This window comes from Erithacus rubecula (assembly GCF_903797595.1).
Source record: "Erithacus rubecula genome assembly, chromosome: 4".
In the NCBI taxonomy this organism is placed as follows: Eukaryota; Metazoa; Chordata; class Aves; order Passeriformes; family Muscicapidae; genus Erithacus; species Erithacus rubecula.
The window spans coordinates 54,764,191-54,782,437 of NC_136686.1; the positions used below are offsets into that span (position 1 = coordinate 54,764,191).

Here is an 18,247-nt window from a genome sequence, read left to right on the forward strand (position 1 = left end):
TGGAGATACATTTTACAAAGGCACACCTTCCTATGGGATTTTCTCTAGGAAGAGCCTGGCCTGGGAAAGCAAGGCTGAACTTGAAATTGCTCTAAAATACATCACATGCTAGAGCATCAGTACACGGATGTACAAACTGCATCAGACAGAAAACCACATGTGGGAGAGAGGAAGAGAACAGCTGAGGATGTTTTTAATGCCCCTTAGCTGGGAAACACACTGGGTAAATTGCTTCCAAACAAGAAAGGCTTGGGAACACACAGTCAAACATTACAAATTTGGTTACAGTGTGCTTTCACTTGCTGGGGTGCTGCTGTTTCACATAAGCAAAGCCATAAGGAGGCCATAACCCCTGGTGAAGTTAATGCCTTGGGTGTCTGCAGGAGAAGCACTCTGGCTGATCAGCACAGCTGCCCTGTACATCTGCTGCTTGTCCTGTCCCACCAGGCTTAACTTTCCTGATCCTCCTCTGTAGAAGATGTTACAGCTACACTCCTCAGCACCTACTTCTCCATTTCAGCTGGAGGCTGGGCTCTTCAGGAGTGAGAGCAGCTCTCAGCAGCCTGTCCCAGCCACAGAGGCACTCAGCTTCCGCTGCACACTGCTGTGCCCTTGCCAGGCCAGGCCCTGAACAGACAATGTAGGGGGAGGCTGATGGGCAGACACATGCCATAGCTACCCTGGTGCTATCCCATCTCCTTGCACATGTCACCAGTTTCTTTCTAGCATGTGTGGACACACCTGACCACACAGACCATCTTTCAAACTCTGCTGGGGTTTTCCCTAGAGAGCTGAATGTGATGTGATGGCTCAGGACAATCTCCCAGACAACTTATGAGTCAGAATCAAGGTGTCCAACACAGCATGGCAAGCATCAGGGCAAGAAGACTTCTTTCACATCCACACTCACCATGTCAAGGATAAATTCATCTGAGGAGGCAGCAGAGCTTGTTTTAGACCAGCAAAGGCTGCAGGATGAGCTTTGTGAACCCACCATTTTGTGCTCCTAAAGCAGATGCATATAAAGCCCTGGCTTTCTGTACTATAAACAGAGAATGACCTCTAGAAACAAGGTTAAAAAAACAGACCAAAACAAAAGAACTCCCTAATGAAATAAAACGCTTTGTGCACAGGCTTCTGATCTTGGACAAGAGAAATAGGGAAAACTGGCTGATAAATATTAATCCTGCAGCTAAATGCAGAGCCCTGTGCCCTGGCAGGATGTCTGCATGGCATCTGCTGCCTCTTCCCAAGCAGGCTGGGAAATGGAAAAGGTGTGACCAACCTGGGCAGCAGCAGTGGGAACTGCTGGGCAGCTCTGCTCTGGATCCTGTGATATCCTGAGTCACTCCTGGCTGGAGGACAGTCAGTCTGGGACATTGCCAATGCAATGCATTTAAAGAGCTGGATGGGGATTGGCTTATTCCACCTGTCAAGCATCCAGGTGGAGAGCAGTGGGGCTGCAGGTGAAGCTGTGGCCACTGGTGTGTCAGTCAGAGCCCTTCCAAAAGGGCATGTCCCCAGCACTGGGGTTTGCTGAGGTTCCCCTGCTCACCTTATGGGATGGTGCTGTGTCACTGTGGATCACAGAGTGAGACAGTATTTTGTGACAGCATCCCTCGAGGAGCTTGGGATTACAGCTGAACCAACAGAAAAATATCTACATTGCAAGGAAGATATTAAGTTTTTAAAGCAGTTAGTTCTCCAGGTTCACCAGGCTGGTGCATCTATGGTGAGTTTAATTGAAACCAGCAGAACATTTGAAGAGAAAGGATGAAAACAGGGCAGCTGGGAAAACAAATGTTCTTTTTTTCTAATTATGCTGTGGACTCTCTCTAATGGATCCCCCTGAAGCTTCCTGATAAAGTAACTGACATATGGTACCCACTCACAGATGGATCAGCAGAGGCAGGAATGTAATTTTGCAAACCTGAAATCTCAAGCTGGATTTGATATATATTTAGGATCTAGTTAATTCATATAGTTGCATTCTGCATACAAATCATCAGAAAGTGCAGCAGCCAGAGAAAGCCTGCTTGGCAAAACTGACTCCTATAGAATCAAAAAAGGTAGATGGGGTATGGCAGGGGAACTGAGGGAGCAAAATGCAGAAACAGTGAACATATGGGGTATCCAAAATGAGGGGGAAGAAAAGTGCAAAGATATGGTAGTGCAGAAACAGTAAAAAATAAAAAAATCCTATTTTCTGTTCCAGATTTCTTCCTGCACTTGCTTCTTAAATAACTTCTGATGCTTAATAAATTCACTGTTAATTTTTCCATGTTTACCTAACTTGGCAGTATGGGGGTTTTTTTCCATTATTTTTTTCAGAGCCACCTGAGAGCTGATGTATCAAGGAGGTACCCTGGAAGGATTTAGTGATAAGATTAAAGTTCAGTAGAACTTCAGTGGAAACAAGTATATCTAACAAATATAACCTGTGTCTAGGGAACAGGTGATCTGTATTAATTTTTCCTGTGTTGGATTATTGGACAAATAATATTATTAATATGAGCATCAATGATATGAACTAGGTTATAAATTCTATACAGTAAATCAGGATCCTATTCTGTTAACACTATGACCAAAGACTATGATGAGAGAGACTCAGCTGCAGAGTTTTCCCTATATATCACAGAGGCTGGAGAGAGATACTTTTTTCTGTGCTCACAAAAGGAGTTGAGTTGTCCAGCAATGCAAATTGCTAATCTTATAGCCTAATGAGCCACAATCACAAAATGATTTCTGAAGCTTGATATTTGCTCCAACTCCCTTTCTTCAAAGAGGAGATATAGGAGGAAACAATAAAACCTAAGTGGGCTAAGGCACTGGGTTTGGTGTTTCTGTATAGTTATGCAGTGGATAAATTCCACAAGTGCTTCTGTGGCCCACGGATCTGTACCCAGCTCATCTATGACTAAGGCAAGCAGCTGACTGCTGTGGGCACCCAGTCAATTAGAGGGTAACCTTCACTCACAGTCTATTAACAGAAGCTAGGATTTGATTTATGAGAGCAAAAAGAAAGGACCTGCAGCTGCTGAACCATAAAGAAGATGCTCACAACTTCAGGAATGTAAAGAAAATCAAGGATTTTCAATGCCAAGGTCTTCGAATCTTGTTTTTTCCTGCACAAAACAATTATCAGCTGTTTATTCCTTCTTGGGCAATTCAGCTGCGAGACTCCCACTGAATTATCTGTGATAAAATCTATGTGCAAGCAGGTTCCTCATGCTACCTCTCCATTAGGAGAGTGGACTAGAGACCTCTGAGGTCCCTTACACCTGTAACTCACCCACACTTCTGTAAGGAAGAAACAAACCAGCAATTTTCTCTTCAAACACAATTAGGAGACTTACAGTATGCTCACTTACAGCTTGGATAATCGCTCACTTACAACTGGATAATTTGTGATAAAATAACAAATCCATTGTTGTTGGGAATGAGGAAATAGGAAAACCTTAGCGAAAGATTTTGAAACCATAAGTGAAATAGAAATTATAGCAGTTTTCAACTGGGGGACTGAGAGCAACAAAGTGAATGTTTGAGGCCTCTTTCCTTTGTTTCCTTTGTAATACCAAATGCCACAAATAACAAAGAGCCAGCAGACATCCTGTTCCAAATATGGCAGAAAAGGTTTAGAGATAAGGTTTATAGATAAGAAAGCAATAAAACATGGTAACATAGCAATTCCTATAGGTTGCATGCAAATATTAGGAAATTTGTATTTTGTAGTAGATTGGCTAGTGGAAATTAGAATATTCAACACAGATGACTTATTGTATTGTAAAGGGGGAAATTGCTCTCTCTTACTCTCTGTCCTGCTCTGAGTTGTGGCTGGCAGCTCTTAGCAGGACCCTATATACTCAGGCCCTTACAATAAACTACAAACTTCAAGCACAGAATATAGAGAGCTCCTGAGTTTTTCCTGATGACTGTCCACCCAAAAATAAGTCTCATAGATTGGTGCCCAACATGGGGCTCAAACACACAACCCTGAGATTAAGAGTCTCATGCTCTACTGACTGAGCTAGCCCAAGAGCTATTAGATATCTGGTTTTTGAACCCTAACATTCCTGAGTGTCTTGTTATGGAGTTCATACACTACTGCTATGCACTGTTGGTCTGTTCTTGGAAGGCCACCAGTGGTGGTAATGTTGGCCTGGTATTAGGTGTGACTGCAGAGCCTCACCAGTCTCAGGTCAGTGCCTGAATTCTTTAGCTTGTTACTGCTTTTTCTCACCCTCATGCAAGCTGAGGTGTTTGCTGTTAAAAGTGAGATCTGTGTTACATAACTGTTCTGCACACCAGACCTCCTCTGCAGTAGGAGAAAAATGTGATCACTGTCATTTGTAGAGAGCTGTGCAGGACAATCTTAGATGTCTTAGTTGTGGCAGGAGTAATGTCCCACACAGCTGGGCTCAGGGACAGGAGGGAGCAGAAAAATTGGGCTGGAGGCTCCTCCTTCCCATAGGACCATACCCAGCACATCTCCTCTAGCTGCTGCCCCTGCTGTAGCACTCTGGTGCCACTGGCAGAATGCATCCTACAGCTCACCTCTGCTCCATGCAGCACACAGCAGAGGGACAGAGGTACCAGCATTTACATCTCTCCCTTCTCAACCCTTGCCTCACTCTTGGAGCCCATTTAAAGCAGATTATCCTTGGCCAGCCCAGGCTGGCATCCAGGGCCACCACAGCTTTTGCTGTTACCTGTCCTCACTCCAAGGATGCAAAAAGGCTGGTGGCTCTTGGCAGGGCAGATGCCATCAGCCCTGATCACCATACAGAGAGCCAAGAGCCCTGCTCATGGCACAGTCTAGACCCAGCAGCTTTGGCCAAGAGTCCATGGATCACCCTGGGTGCTGATGACAACCTGGAGAGGTGTGTGGGAAACCTTGCATGCTCCAGAAGCCAGATAAAGAGCTTTGTTACCAAGCTGTCCTAACTCACTGGTTTGGGGGGAGCCATGTGAAAGCACAGAGCAGAGGTAAGTTCCTAAACCTCTCAGAAACACAACAGAAACAAGCATAGCAGGGGCAGAGAGGTGGCTCAGATACTGAAGTGGCACCGAGGGCAATGGCTGAAAACATTTGGGAAAGGTATAAAGCACTTTCCTCTGGAAACAGCTCCCTTGTTAGCTGTGCATCTGCTGCCACCTGGCCACCCTGCTATAGTGAGGCCATCCTGGAGAGATAAAATGAGTGGTCCCTGCAGAAAGCAGTGACTGGGCAGAAGCTTGCTCAGGAGGGAGGCAGGCTCTGTTCCACCCAGCTCTGCAGCAGTGCAACCTGGTCCCACCAGGGCACCCTGCAGCCAGGAGCTCCCAAAACACCAATCCTCAGAGGAGACCTCTGCAAACAGCTGAGAGCCCAGCCATGCTGCTGAGCAGCACCTTGCAGACATCAGTCACACTTCTTCTCTCTATCCCTTCTCTTTCCCCACAGCATGACAATGACTGCACAGGGAAAATCCTCTCAGTGTGACAGAAAAAACAATTGAAAAATAAAGTCTTTTCTGTCTCCTTCACCTTCCCACATATCTTGTACATAAAAGCCAAATTATTACCCCAGAGAATAATAATATGGTAATTGTAACATTTTTGACCTTGGAATTTCAGGATGTTTACTGAAGAAGTTATTATTTCACATTGAAATTACTAACATGCATTCTTTAAGATTCCCTAGAGGGTTGAGCACAAGCTCAAAGAATACAGAACAGGGTTTTTTTTTGTCCTGGCATGTGACATGTCTTATTAGGAGACACCCACTGCTTTCCTTTACCTTGTTTTCTTTGCTCCAGCTCCATTTCCAGAGATGGGTGGAAAGTGAGCTGCCACTACCCATCAGCTGGGGAGTGAGAACTCTCTCATTTTATTTTCAGATGCTGACCACCTGCTAAGCCACAGAAATGCTGCCTTCAAACACCAGTAAGAGACTTTGAAAAGGAACAGGCATGGCTTTAATTTCCTTCATACTGCTGCACTAACTCCCTTCAAATGGGGATCAAAGCTCCAGCCTGGGGGCAAGATGCTGTACTTTTTGCCCCCCTGGTTTTATTACCCATGTGTAAGTTAAAAGCCCAGTTTGCTTGCTGGTCTGTGGCACTGGCATCAGAGAAGGTGTGTGCTGGTTTTGGCTGGGATAGAGTTAATTTTCTTTATAGTAACTGGTATGGGCTGTTTTATTGGATTTGTGCTGAAAATAGTGATGATAATTCAGGAATGTATTTGATTTTACTGAGAGCTTACATAGAGTCAAGGCCTTCTTTGCCCCTTACTTCACAACACCAGTGAGGAGGCTGGGGGTACACAAGGAGTTTGGGAGGGGACACAGCCAGGAGACCTGAGCCCAGCTGACCCAAGGGATGCCCCATATCAAATGCTTCATACTTGGCACATACATCTGGGGGAAGAGGAAGGGAGAGCAGGATATTCGGAGTGATGGCATTAGTCTTCCCCAACAATGATCACATGTTCAGCCATTCCCCTGATTCCTGGGGGTGGCTGAACACCCTCCTGCTCCTGAGAACTGGTGAATGAATTCCTTGTTTTGCCTTGCTTGCATGCACAGCTTTGCTTTACCCATTAAACTGTCTTTATCTCAACCCACGAATTTTCTCACTTTTACCCTTTGGATTCTCTTCCCCCATCCCACTGAGTGAGTTGCTATTTGGGTCTGAGTTGCCAGCTGGAGTTAAACTGTGACAGCCAGCTGGTAGGGTTGATGTGCAGAAGGAGCTGGAAACCTCCAAGCAACAGAGCAGTTGCTCCTGCTGCAGTACATGGAGGAGCACCATCAGCCTCTCAGTTGTCTGGGAGTTAGCACCTGAACCTCTCCTTGGAAAAGGAAGATCTAGCAGGGCCCACCAACCCAGAGAAGGTCCAGCCTTCCCAAAACTGCATCATTAACAAGTCTTATCCCTTCCTTCACCAAACCAGAACCCAGAAATACCTTCCTTCTGGGCTAAATCATCTTTTTCCTTCACTGTAAACCACAATATTTCTGTTCTCATACAGGCACTTTAAAAGAAGGCAAATAGTATAGGGAGGTTTTTAAAAAGCTGAGAAAGACAAAATGTTTGCTAAAGATCAGAGCTCAGGCCCCTTTAAGGGGTGGCACATCTTGCTGTAAGTTCTGAGTACCTGGCTTTGGGATGCCCTACCCTGTTCAGCCTTATCCTCAGGGTCTGCACAGTGACCCCCTTCTCACAGTAACATGCTTAATCCAGCTTTACTCCACACTCTAGGTTTGACACTGATTTCTTTATGTATACAGCTTGGATCTCAAGTGGCAGCTGAAGCACCATTTGGTGACCAGGAAAAAACATGTTATCTGTTTTGTCTGCACAGTCCTCACTAGATAAGAATTGCATGTACACTTCCAAAACAGCCATCTGCATATGTACTCTCAGTTCTCTGGAAAACGTTGGGCAATTGGATAGCAAGTAGTTACACTCTGTGAGACAGCAATGAATGCATTTTTATACAATGCATTTATATGTATTTATACTCCAATGCAATTATATGGGTTTCATTAGTGAAAAACAGCCTGATGACTTCAAAATCAGCAAGAGGTTTCACTTTTAAGCCAAATAAAGGCTTGAAGATTTTAAAGTCCCTTCAATATCTCTGAAATCCAGCATATGTGAAGTTCCCAAACATTCCCATCTGTGCTCTCCCTAGTTTTTTTTTCTCAGCCTGCAGTGTCAAAATGCAGTCGTGTCATACAGCAAAGACTATAAAACTGTGATGGCCCAGAGAGGAGTAATCTTAGACAGATTTCTTTCTAATCATCTCTTTAGTGCACTCCTGCATCCCATCCTGGCATATTGCAGGAAATGTTGGAGATGTGCACTGAACAGCCTGTGACACTCAGACAGACTGTTCACAGATGCTGGAGCATACTCCAGTTTTCCCATGGATCTGAAGCTGCAGCTTTGTATGAATGGCTCAGGACAAAGCTCTGGCTGCACTACCCTGTGATAGCACCAGATACTGGCAGGACTGTGCTACAAGGCACTGCTCCATGTGCACTTTTCTACTCACCTCAGTGTATTGCTGAACCACGCTTTCAGGAGTCGGTCCCATGAAGAGATAGAAGTCGAGGATCCCTCCAATAGTGCGGAAAGTTAAGGATGGGTTTGGAGACAGAGTAACATCTAAAAGGGGGGGAAAAAAGATCCTCAGTACAAACCAGCTCTGCACTATACTATATATGAGTCTGAGACTCAACATTAGGAGGGATTTCTTTACTGAGGGTGGGTAAATGCTGGAACAGGCTTCCTAGAGATGTTGTTGATGCCCCAAGCCTGCCATTGTTTAAGAGGCATTTGGACAATGTCTTAACAACATGTTTAGCTTTTGGTCAGCCTTGAAGTGTTCAGGAAGTTGTTCTATAAGTATGTTTTATGTCCCTTCCAACTGTAATATTCTATCCTATCCATCCTAGGTGTGTGTGCACTAGGCTCTGCTGTGCACCTTGTGGGCATGATTGGATGAGCAAGCAGGGCCTGAAGGTAGGCAGGCCACTACCCTGTGTTTCTGTAATCTCTGCTTTCAGACTGACATGCAACAGCAATAAATCACAGAAACCTACACAGAGTACATTGCATAGATCCATTTGTCTCCATTTCATATTCATAAAAAGGATCAACAAGTTTGTGTTTAGGGTTCCTCTATGCTATTTTAATCTTATAGAAAACCATTGTCTGCCAGGGGAAACTGATTTTATAGACAAAGTGAAGATTCCTCTTTTCTGAAATTATACCACTAGATTAATGCAGTAAGGTGACCATGGCAACATACAAAACTATTCTCCAAAGACAGAATATAGGACTAACCTAAACTGATTTGATTTCGTTATGCCAATCTCAGGGGAAATTTCTTCCACCTTCTTTTTTTCCCTCTATTTGCATCTATTCTCATTAAAAAAAGTTGAGAATGTATTTTCCCTGAAAATGTCTAAAAGTGTCCAGATTCCTTGTTAAAAATTCATTCTGCTGAAATCCCTTTGAAAAATCTTTTAAAAATCTATTAGTCCAGTAAGCTTAGTTAGAGCACAGTCACTCATATTTGTATCCCATTGAAAAAGCAATCAGTAAAACAGTATTTCATACCTACTAACCCATCATATTTCTATATGCAGTCTATATAGGGAATCCATGTATATTTTTACCTTGTGCATTGGAGTTCAGAAGGAGAACACCGTGAGCATTGGAGTCTGGTTCCACGCACATATAGAAAGGGTGAACTCCATAGAGGTTGGCAAATGACTGAAACATAAACAACACAGGAGGTATGACTTGACTGCTATTTTTCATAGCTTTTGTCAGGTAGATGCATATTCACAGAGAAGGAAATAAATTTATTCAGTTAGAGACGTATTTTGAAAGGTTGGGGATTTTTTCATCTAAATTGGTGTGAAGTCAAATTGACAGAGAAGAGTTATTTTTTTCTACATTATCACAATGGAATTTTTTTAGTCTTTCCAAGTTAAACTTTTGATATTCTGCCAAACCCTTCAAAATGGCATGAGTAAGAATCTACTTTTCTAGTTTAAACAGACTCATTAACCACTGACTCCAGTTCAGCCAAATATCTAATGAGTCCTGCTGGAGTCCAGCTTGTTTGGATGAACAGGGATACATCCTAGTATGAAACGCAAAGCTCTCCTGAACCAGGATCTTGGCACACTATTTTTTTTTTTCTGAAAACTGTACTCTGAGAAAGGTTCTGATAAAAGATTTCAAAGTTCCCTCAAAACAATTCATGGCTTTGTCTTTAATTAAAACTGATGACACCTGCAAAGCTTGTGACATTCCATGTTTGCCACCTCTTTTTGGTGACACAAGCAAGGACAATGTGTTGAATAGAGTGAATTACCGTTGGTGCCTGGTCCCTGGAGAACATGCCATAGGTAACAAAGTCCATGTTGTGCTTGAAGGTAGGGTGCTCATGTTCACCAAACCCATACACAGAAGTGGATGGCACAGCGGTGGTGATCTGAAGGAACTGGTTGGAGAAGAACAGATCAATCAGGGGACTGTCCCACCTGTGACAAACAGAGGGAGACAGGATTAGTTTGCTTCTCTTTGGAAGGTTTAAATTTAGGTTTCATTTAAGGTTTCATTTTAAGTTTATGTCTGGCTATTTATACTTTTTATGTATTTCAGAGAATAACAGTATTAAAAATCCATTAAATTCTATGCATGCATCTAACACGCTTAACCTAACACATTAAATTAATCTTGCAATGGTTGAAGATATCTCATCTACTTACGCAAAAAAAGTGCATCAATATAATTTTTGAAAAGAGCAACTAAAGCAACAGAAGACAGACTATAAATCTATTATCAAAATAAGTAGTTGCTTGTGCTATTTCTATGACAACCAACATGAAAGGCTAAAAATTGTTATTACACAGTAGAGTTCAGAATACTTAATGAGAACAACACACATTTTACCAGCTTTTTTTAAATGTTTTGCTGTATCAGGACCTGAATATCCCCAACTTCATGCAGGTGCCTAAAATAGAGGTACAGCTTTCTCCAGACTCTGCTTGAACAAGATGTTTTTATTGTGATGACTCTCTCCTGCTTCTCTCACCAGCTTAATGCATTTATTTCTATTGAATCATCTGCGGACACAGGCTCACATTTTAATTAGGTGCTACATTCTGTTTTCTATCTCTAGAGCTATAATGAGCTGCAAGTTAGATGGGGGAGAATATAGTCAAGCTGTGGAGAAGTGTTTTGTTAATGGTCCTGTGTATGCCATGAGTAGCTCATTTAGATAGCACCCTCTCGAGCCTTGTTTAACCATGAATTTGTTACAGCTAATTAAAATAAATGAGCCCAAGCCATAGAGCACAGAAGTGGCATAACTCTCTTTTTAATGTTCTTCTGTCAATGATTTTGACAAAATTAAATGGTTGATCAAATTGACTGGTAAATCAGAGAAATGGGAGATGGGTAGTGCTGGTGGGGAGCAGCTCTACTCCCTTGAGGGGAGTGCTCTGGTGGGTGGCCTGCCACCTGTGCCACCAGCAGCCCTGCCTGGGGATAAGTCCCTGCTGCTGGGAGGGCTGGGAGGGCACCACTGCTCCCACTGGCAGGCTCTCCCAACGAGACTGCAGGGACAGCTACTCATGGGGGATGCCAAAAGCAGTCCCTTGTCTCTCTATGCAAAACACAGTCACAAACTGTCCCTAAATTTTCCTAGATAAATCCAAAGTTGCACACAAATACTAAACGGTCTGTGTATTTTTTAAAAAGTCTACTTGCCCTTCCTTACAAGCAGGAAAAGGAAGAATTTGCATATAACTCTTGATATGTTTTTTTTTTTTTTTTTTTTTTTTTTGGCAGCAGGAACCACTCCCTCCTTCCTTTCTATCATCTCCACCTACATGCAATACCGAATAAAATTATTTTCTTTCAGGAGGGTTATGCATGCAAAACATCCCTGAGAATCAGATCCAGTCCTTGATAAATAGAGGCCTTTCTGCAAGAAGCAGCTGCTGTGTAGGAATAGGGATGGGCTCTGGAGATATATTCCTGCCCAAAGGAAGCCTGTCACACAGCTCTGCTCTGTGCCAAGACAGGAAGGGTCACTGCTCTAAGCAGACCACAGGGTTATGGAAAACTCAAACTATGCCAAAGGGGAAATGCTTTGGGAAGAGTTTAAATATCTGCCCTTAGTCATTGAGCTCTCCCCATGATGTCTGTTCAGAGGACATGAGGATTTATTTGTCCATCTGTGGTACCCATATTATAGCATGGACATTTCCTATCATGAGAACACTTAGTGTTACCATGGCATTAAAGCATCCCTTCAACTCAGCAAGACCCCTCCCTGACCAGGAGGGTGACTGACAACCCTAGGAACAAGCCCTCTTCCCATATCTTTACATGTTGTGGAAAAGCTGGTTTATGACTCCTGCATTCCTTCAAGCAGCTGTCACCCCCTTGACCTCTGCATGACATTGCCATAACAGTGCCCTGCTCTGCACCTCTCCATGGCTCAGCTCCCAGGGGGCTGCCACCCCCACCAGAACTGCCCCTCATGCTGTGCCACCAGCACTGCTCTCCATCAGCCTTGTCTTTCCCTAGAGCTCCACATGCTAGCATAGCTATGTGCTAAATATAGCATTAACCATGGCATATAAAGGTTTGCAATGACTTTTTTTTTTTACAGGCATCATTATGTCATTTCCATCTGAAGGAGAGTACGGACAGGTTTTCTGTTTTCCTCTGGTACTACTCTCTGCCTTCTCTCCCAAGCAGTCTCCAGAGTCCTTGTGATCTCCAGCACATTATAGTAGGCTGTTGTGCTACTTTATGTCTTTGCTCATGTAGTGCTGGCAAAGAGCAATTACTTAAAGGAAAAAAAAATTATATCTGCCATTCCTTAAACCCTTGGATACAATAAAAGAAAATGTCATATATCTCCCACCTTACCTCCTGCTAGCTTAAAGCTAGTAGAAGGAAGAAAACAGGAGCATAAAATGACATCATGTCTACAGGAATTAGTGTGGTTCTCCTCCAAGAGTCCTATGAACCATAACAGCAGTGTGATGGACTACAGAAATGGTCTAAAAAAGTCTAAAACCACAGCTGAAGAGTTGCTGTCAAAAATCCAACCTCTGTAAGTTAGACAAGGCAGACAAGAGGACAAGAACACTTCTTTTTGCAGAAGAGGTAATAGCTGCAGTCACATTTACTGCTGAAAGTCTTAACCTGTTAGTGTGTCTGTGGTAGGAACATTCCTGCCTGTGGAAATACAAACCAGCCTCCCCACACATCTGCCTGGCCCATTGTCTGTGAACAGTCAGCTGTTGCCTGCCCAAGGACCCTGACTGATAAAGCATGCACAGTGCACTATACTAAAGAGTAAGCCTCTCAAGTTTTTAACTTCTTATCAGGAAAAAAATTAATGACTCAGATTGAAAATGTCTTTGCAAAAATTAACATTTTTGGCTAGCAAGGGAACTAGTCTCACACCCAGCAGTCAAGCCCCTGCCTATCAGAATGAAATATAACTGGAGTGGACCAAGGAAGTAGTATTAAAGGAAGATGAGTAGGCAGATAGAGAAAACGTCCTGTTCATGTTGAAGTTCATGACTAACATTGTCACAATGTTTGAATGGGATGACTAAAAGGCTGTACAAGATGGTTTTCAGGAGTGCAATCATCAATCCTTTGTGATACAAACTGGACACAGCAATTTACCTCTCTGCTCTGTTGAGGGTCATGGAAGTCCAATGACTGCAGTGTGTGCAATGGCTCAAAGCACTGATGCACTGCTGTGAGCAACCAGCTGGTGGCACTTCTAAAGGTGGTTTTACAAAACCTCCAGAATTAGGAGACTTGGGACACATAGAATACATCATTTGTACAGGCATCATACATTATCTCGACATTCGAAAAGAATTTTAAGTTGGGAGAGATTTGGTCTTTTTTCTTCCTGTTACAATGAATCCTGGAGAACTGAGCTCATTATCTTAAGCTGAAAATAACTGGTCCCCTCAGTCACTTGGAGAAAAACGTACTTTAAAACATCTGCTTTTTTTGGTCTCCTGACAACCCTGCATATTAGCTCTGTGCAAATTTAGTTGTAACTTCACATGGCTATCCAAAAAGGGGGTCTAAGCCTCCTGGCAAAACTTGGGCTCACCCTTCCAGAGGGCCTGGGCTACCACAGTATGCACAGGCTGCCCATAAAGTGCTAAATCATCTTAGGGAGTGAGGAGCACACATCCTATTTTCAAATGAACCTCAAATACACTTATTGACTCAACACACTTCAGCTCCTGAGGAGCATCACCTGAGGAGCCCAGATCTCCATGGTTTTCCACTGATCTCAGATCGCTAAAAATATTTCCACTGACTGCTGGTTTTGCCTGGAGTTAACCTTGTTCATAGTAGCTGTTATGGGGTGATGTTTTGGATTTTTGCTGGAAGCTGTTGATAATTCAGGGATATTTTAGTTGCTGCTGAGCAGCTCTTAACAGAGCAAAACAGGACTTTGCTGCTCCTTACACTGCCCCAGCAGCAAGGACTCTGGGAGTGCATGAGTAGCAGGGAGGGGACACAGCTGGGATAGTTGGCCTCAGCTGACCCAAGGGATATCCCATACCATATGGCTTCAGGCTGAGCACTAAAACTACCAGGAAAGTTGGCTGGCAGACTGCTGAGACTGCTGCTCAGGGACTGCTAGGCATCAGTCAGATAGTGGTGAGTAATTGTTGTCATTCACATTACTTTTCTTTCTTGGGTTTTATTTTTCTCTCTGTTATTTTCCTTTAATGACGTTGTTGTTGTTGTTGTTATTATTATTATTATTATTATTATTATTATTATTATTATTATTGCTACTATTACAACTTTTTTTTCCTTTTATTAAACTGTTCTTGTCTCAACCCATGAGTTTTCTCAGTTTTACCCTTCCAGTTCTCTCCATCTTTCAGGCAGGAGTGAGCAAGCAGCTGTGTGGTGCTTAGCTACTGGATGAGGTTAGACCATAACACTGTTTCACAACAGCTGTATTCCTTTTTGGCTGTAAGTCTTGGGACACCACTGGAGTGCAGAAGGCCCACCAAGACTGAATTTATGTATGTTTATCTTACTTTGAAGGTGATTTGTCAAGTAGGAGGAGAAAATCAGCAGGATTAATCAACAGATTTTCCACAAACATGACATTTATAAAAAACAAAGTGCAGAGTATATTTACAGTTATTGACAGTTCTGCTCTACTTCTACTGTAATCATTTTTGTGATATTAGGAAATGTCCTATAACTCACTGGATACATAATGCTTAATTTTTGCTCTGAAAAACACTTGGCTAAGTGATATACCTACAATACTTCCTGTCTAGGTAACACAAATCTCAGTGATTAGAAGACTAAAATAATGGCTCTTACAAACTAGGAACAAACCCATTCTACCCATGGTGCATAGAATTTCCTCCCCTTGCTTTCAGCAAAACTGCAGTTATGACAATAGCATTATAAATCATTATAATAGCCTTGCCTATGTATAAGCATCTTCATGGTAAGGGGTGTCTGTGCTAACTACCACAAACAGTAAGAAAGGCAGTTGAACTCTGCAGCAGCCTTTTTGAAAATTAGGGAAAATCTTGATTAGGTTTTGGTTATTTGTGCAATATATTCCCAAGTGCAATAGCAAACAAGGTATTCCAAATGCTTAATAGAAAGTAGTCCCTATCTGGCTTGTCAAAAATGCTCTGCCTTCCATTATTTGTGTGACATCATGAAGGAAAAGTCAGGATATTAAAGTGGAGAATCAAATCAGTAGTCCATCCCTCTGCAGCCTGTCTCCAGCAATGGCCCAGGCCAGATATCCCAAAGGAAGGCATAAGATATCACTCAGAGCCAGTCTTGCAATAATCTGCTTGTGCAGGAAGTTTCTGCTGTTTTCATAGAATTAACTGATGTTGTGAAGCATGGAGACAAAAGTATTTGGGGGTTTTATTTTCCTACAGATGATTTTTTCATTATGCCTGAATGTGTATCCTGCTAGGCCTCCTGTTCCAGTGCTGCCCTGGGGAAATGAGTGCCACAGAGTAATCACACACTGCAAAATGAGCATGTGTTTGTTATTTATCACAAACAGTTCCCAGCCTTTTACTCTCTGTTCTTGAATAAATCTGTGCTTTCTTGGAGCCTTCATGCTCCCAGCTGATACTTCTCCTCCAGTGGTTGCTGTTGTTAGTGTGGCAGGAGCAGGAAGGAGAATAGCACTTAACCTGAGTGTATGTGCACAAAACAACTCACAGGCTGCTTAGCTTCCTCACCTCCCTTATTACAACACAGTATTTTGTCTCTGGTTTTACTAATATAGGGCCCCTGCCAACAATAGGACAACTTCCCATTGCAAGATCAACCAGGATTAACTAAATCAGCAAGGATTAACTAAACTAAAGCCAATCTCTTGACACAACGTTTTCCCACTGACTACACCAATTGTGCCAAAACAGTTATTTTTCCAGTTATGATGGGAGTGAAAAGAGGCTCCCTGCAGTCTCCACTGCCCAACAAAGATGGTAGTTTGGGAGCTTCACCTCTGGGACAGGAGATCCATGCATCAGTCCCTGTCTCTCATGGTTCAGAACTTGCAGCCTTAAATCACATGCAGGTTTCTAGTTTTGTTGTGGAAAACAGATGTCTGGATGGGAGCAGAAGCTGATCCCCTTGGCATCTCCCTAGTGGATGTGGACATGGCACCTTTTTACCCCCTTAGCTAGCGGCAAAACAGCAGGAGCATTGGATAGGGTGAAAAGCAGAGCAGAAAGGCACAGGACGGGATTGAATAGAGAACAGGACAGCAGTGACTGAGAAGGAGAAAAGTAAGAGGGAGCAAGAGAAGAGGCATTACTGGGAGGAGAGAGGAAGGTAGCCCAAGAGTTCCTGGTCCCAGCAGCCCCCAGCAGTGCCTGGATCATCTCCCTGCATGACTGTCTAATTTTCGCCCCATGCAGGCAAAGCAGCAGCTGCCAACTGATTACCTTGGAGCATGCTGAAAATGGAGCAGGACTTGGCCTTTTATTCTTGCTCCTGGCTCTGCATGAGGTTTGCAATCAGCTGTTAATGTCTCTCCCCTCACATAGTTTATTCCTCTCCCCTGTTATTGTGATTACACGGAGCCCTGAGTTTGTCCTGCCCTCCTGGGGTAGCTCAGCTACGTCTTCCTGCATTCAGTGAGCGTGAGAAACGCCCGTAAAGCACACTCAAAGGCTCCTCTGCCTCTCCCCTGCAGCATTTCCAATACAGAACGAAATCATTCTTCACAAGGAGGAGGCTCTGTGCACGAGTGGCAGAGCAGGGATGGGGTTTTCTGTCAAGCAGACAGACAGGAGCCTGACACCTCATTGCTTACAGCCTACAGCACAAAGACACAGATGGCAGGACACTGCAGCTCAGAAAGGAGGGTAAGGAAATACAGGTGTGGACTATGAAAGAGCAACCCAAACCTACACTGTGTTTCTGCTTGGAACAGGCTGCTCCCTTCCCAGGTGGACTGTCAGCTGTGTCAGATCATGTTGGGCACCATCAGGGAATTTGGGGTTTTCTGGGGGGGGAGGTCATCCAGCAGCATGGCTCTGCTAGCAAGGGATAAGAAGCATAATGAAAAGCAGATTTCTGAGGATTTGGGAATGTTTTACAATGGGAAAGCTTTCCTCAGAGATATTTAAAAGGTCCAGCAGAGACCTGATCTCTTGGCAGATACAAGTTATTATCCACCCACACCTGGGGAGTGCAACTGCAGCACCTGTTGGAGAGGCTGTATTTGCCCACATTGACTGTTCTGAGCAGTGTTTGTGTGCATATGGAAATCAATGATTGATTCAGCTGTTCATTGAGACAGTAAGGCCATGGCTGTTCTCATCTTAAAACAGGAGGCTAAAGTCCCTCAGGTGTCCCAATTGCCTTTATCTCAGGGACAGCCTCCTGCACAGCCTGCCCTAACCTGGCCCAGGCACAGAGGCCACCAGCTGTGCAGCTTGGTGCCTGGGTGCCCTGAAGTAGCTGCTCCCATTCTGGAGGGAGCCCAAAGGAAAAGATTTGGGTTTTAGCATTCAAACCTGCCTTTGGGCAGGTTGAACTAACATGAAAATCTACTTAACATGCCAGATGCTACCACTGCACCCCTGGACCCAGGCAGTCAAGCACATCCTGATGGGGATGCTCCTATAATGCTGATTGCTGAGGGTTCATCCTTCCCAGTAAAGTAAATGCAGCCACCCATAGCTTTTAGGCCAGGATATATAACCTGCTTTCCTGTTTTGAAAGATTCCATCTGCACAGCTCTTTTGGTGGCTAAGGAGATTGCAAATCACTCTAAGACAGGCTGTGGAGCTATCTCTGAACACCTGCATTTCCTCACTCTGACAGGATGGACAGGCAAACAAATGAAGGGGAAGCATTTTTGCTCCTCACACGGGGAATATAACTAAACTAAATATCATTCAGCTGTGAGAGGAATGGCTCCCTGACAGGATCCTTCAGTCTACAGTACTGGCTGTGCCATTTCACATGAAACAAGAATTCCCAGGAATATATGAGTTCCCTTTCTGTGCACAAAATCCTGTGTTTCTGCTGGTGAGAATATTTTGGGAGCAGCCTTGCCATTGCTTGTAGGATAAAAGCCCATTATCTGTGCATTATATTTCCCCATAATCTCCTCTTTTTGGGATTGGCTGGGTTTCAGGAGCATTCCTTCACCTGTCTGGAGG

At 43.6% G+C, this 18,247-nt stretch overlaps 1 protein-coding gene across 2 annotated transcripts in view; it reads right to left on the minus strand.

Annotated features, from left to right (window-relative positions):
• The window catches only part of LOC306801687 (sucrase-isomaltase, intestinal-like), a 58,961-nt gene that overhangs the window by 35,510 nt on the left and 5,204 nt on the right, over positions 1-18,247 (minus strand). For both annotated transcript variants that reach the window (XM_079304948.1, XM_079304949.1), the window contains exons 5-7: positions 9,880-10,048; positions 9,173-9,269; positions 8,044-8,156 (exon numbers count right to left, since the gene is read on the minus strand). In XM_079304948.1, the coding sequence (XP_079161074.1) occupies positions 8,044-8,156; positions 9,173-9,269; positions 9,880-10,048 (379 nt within the window). The remainder of the gene's footprint in view (positions 1-8,043; positions 8,157-9,172; positions 9,270-9,879; positions 10,049-18,247) is intronic.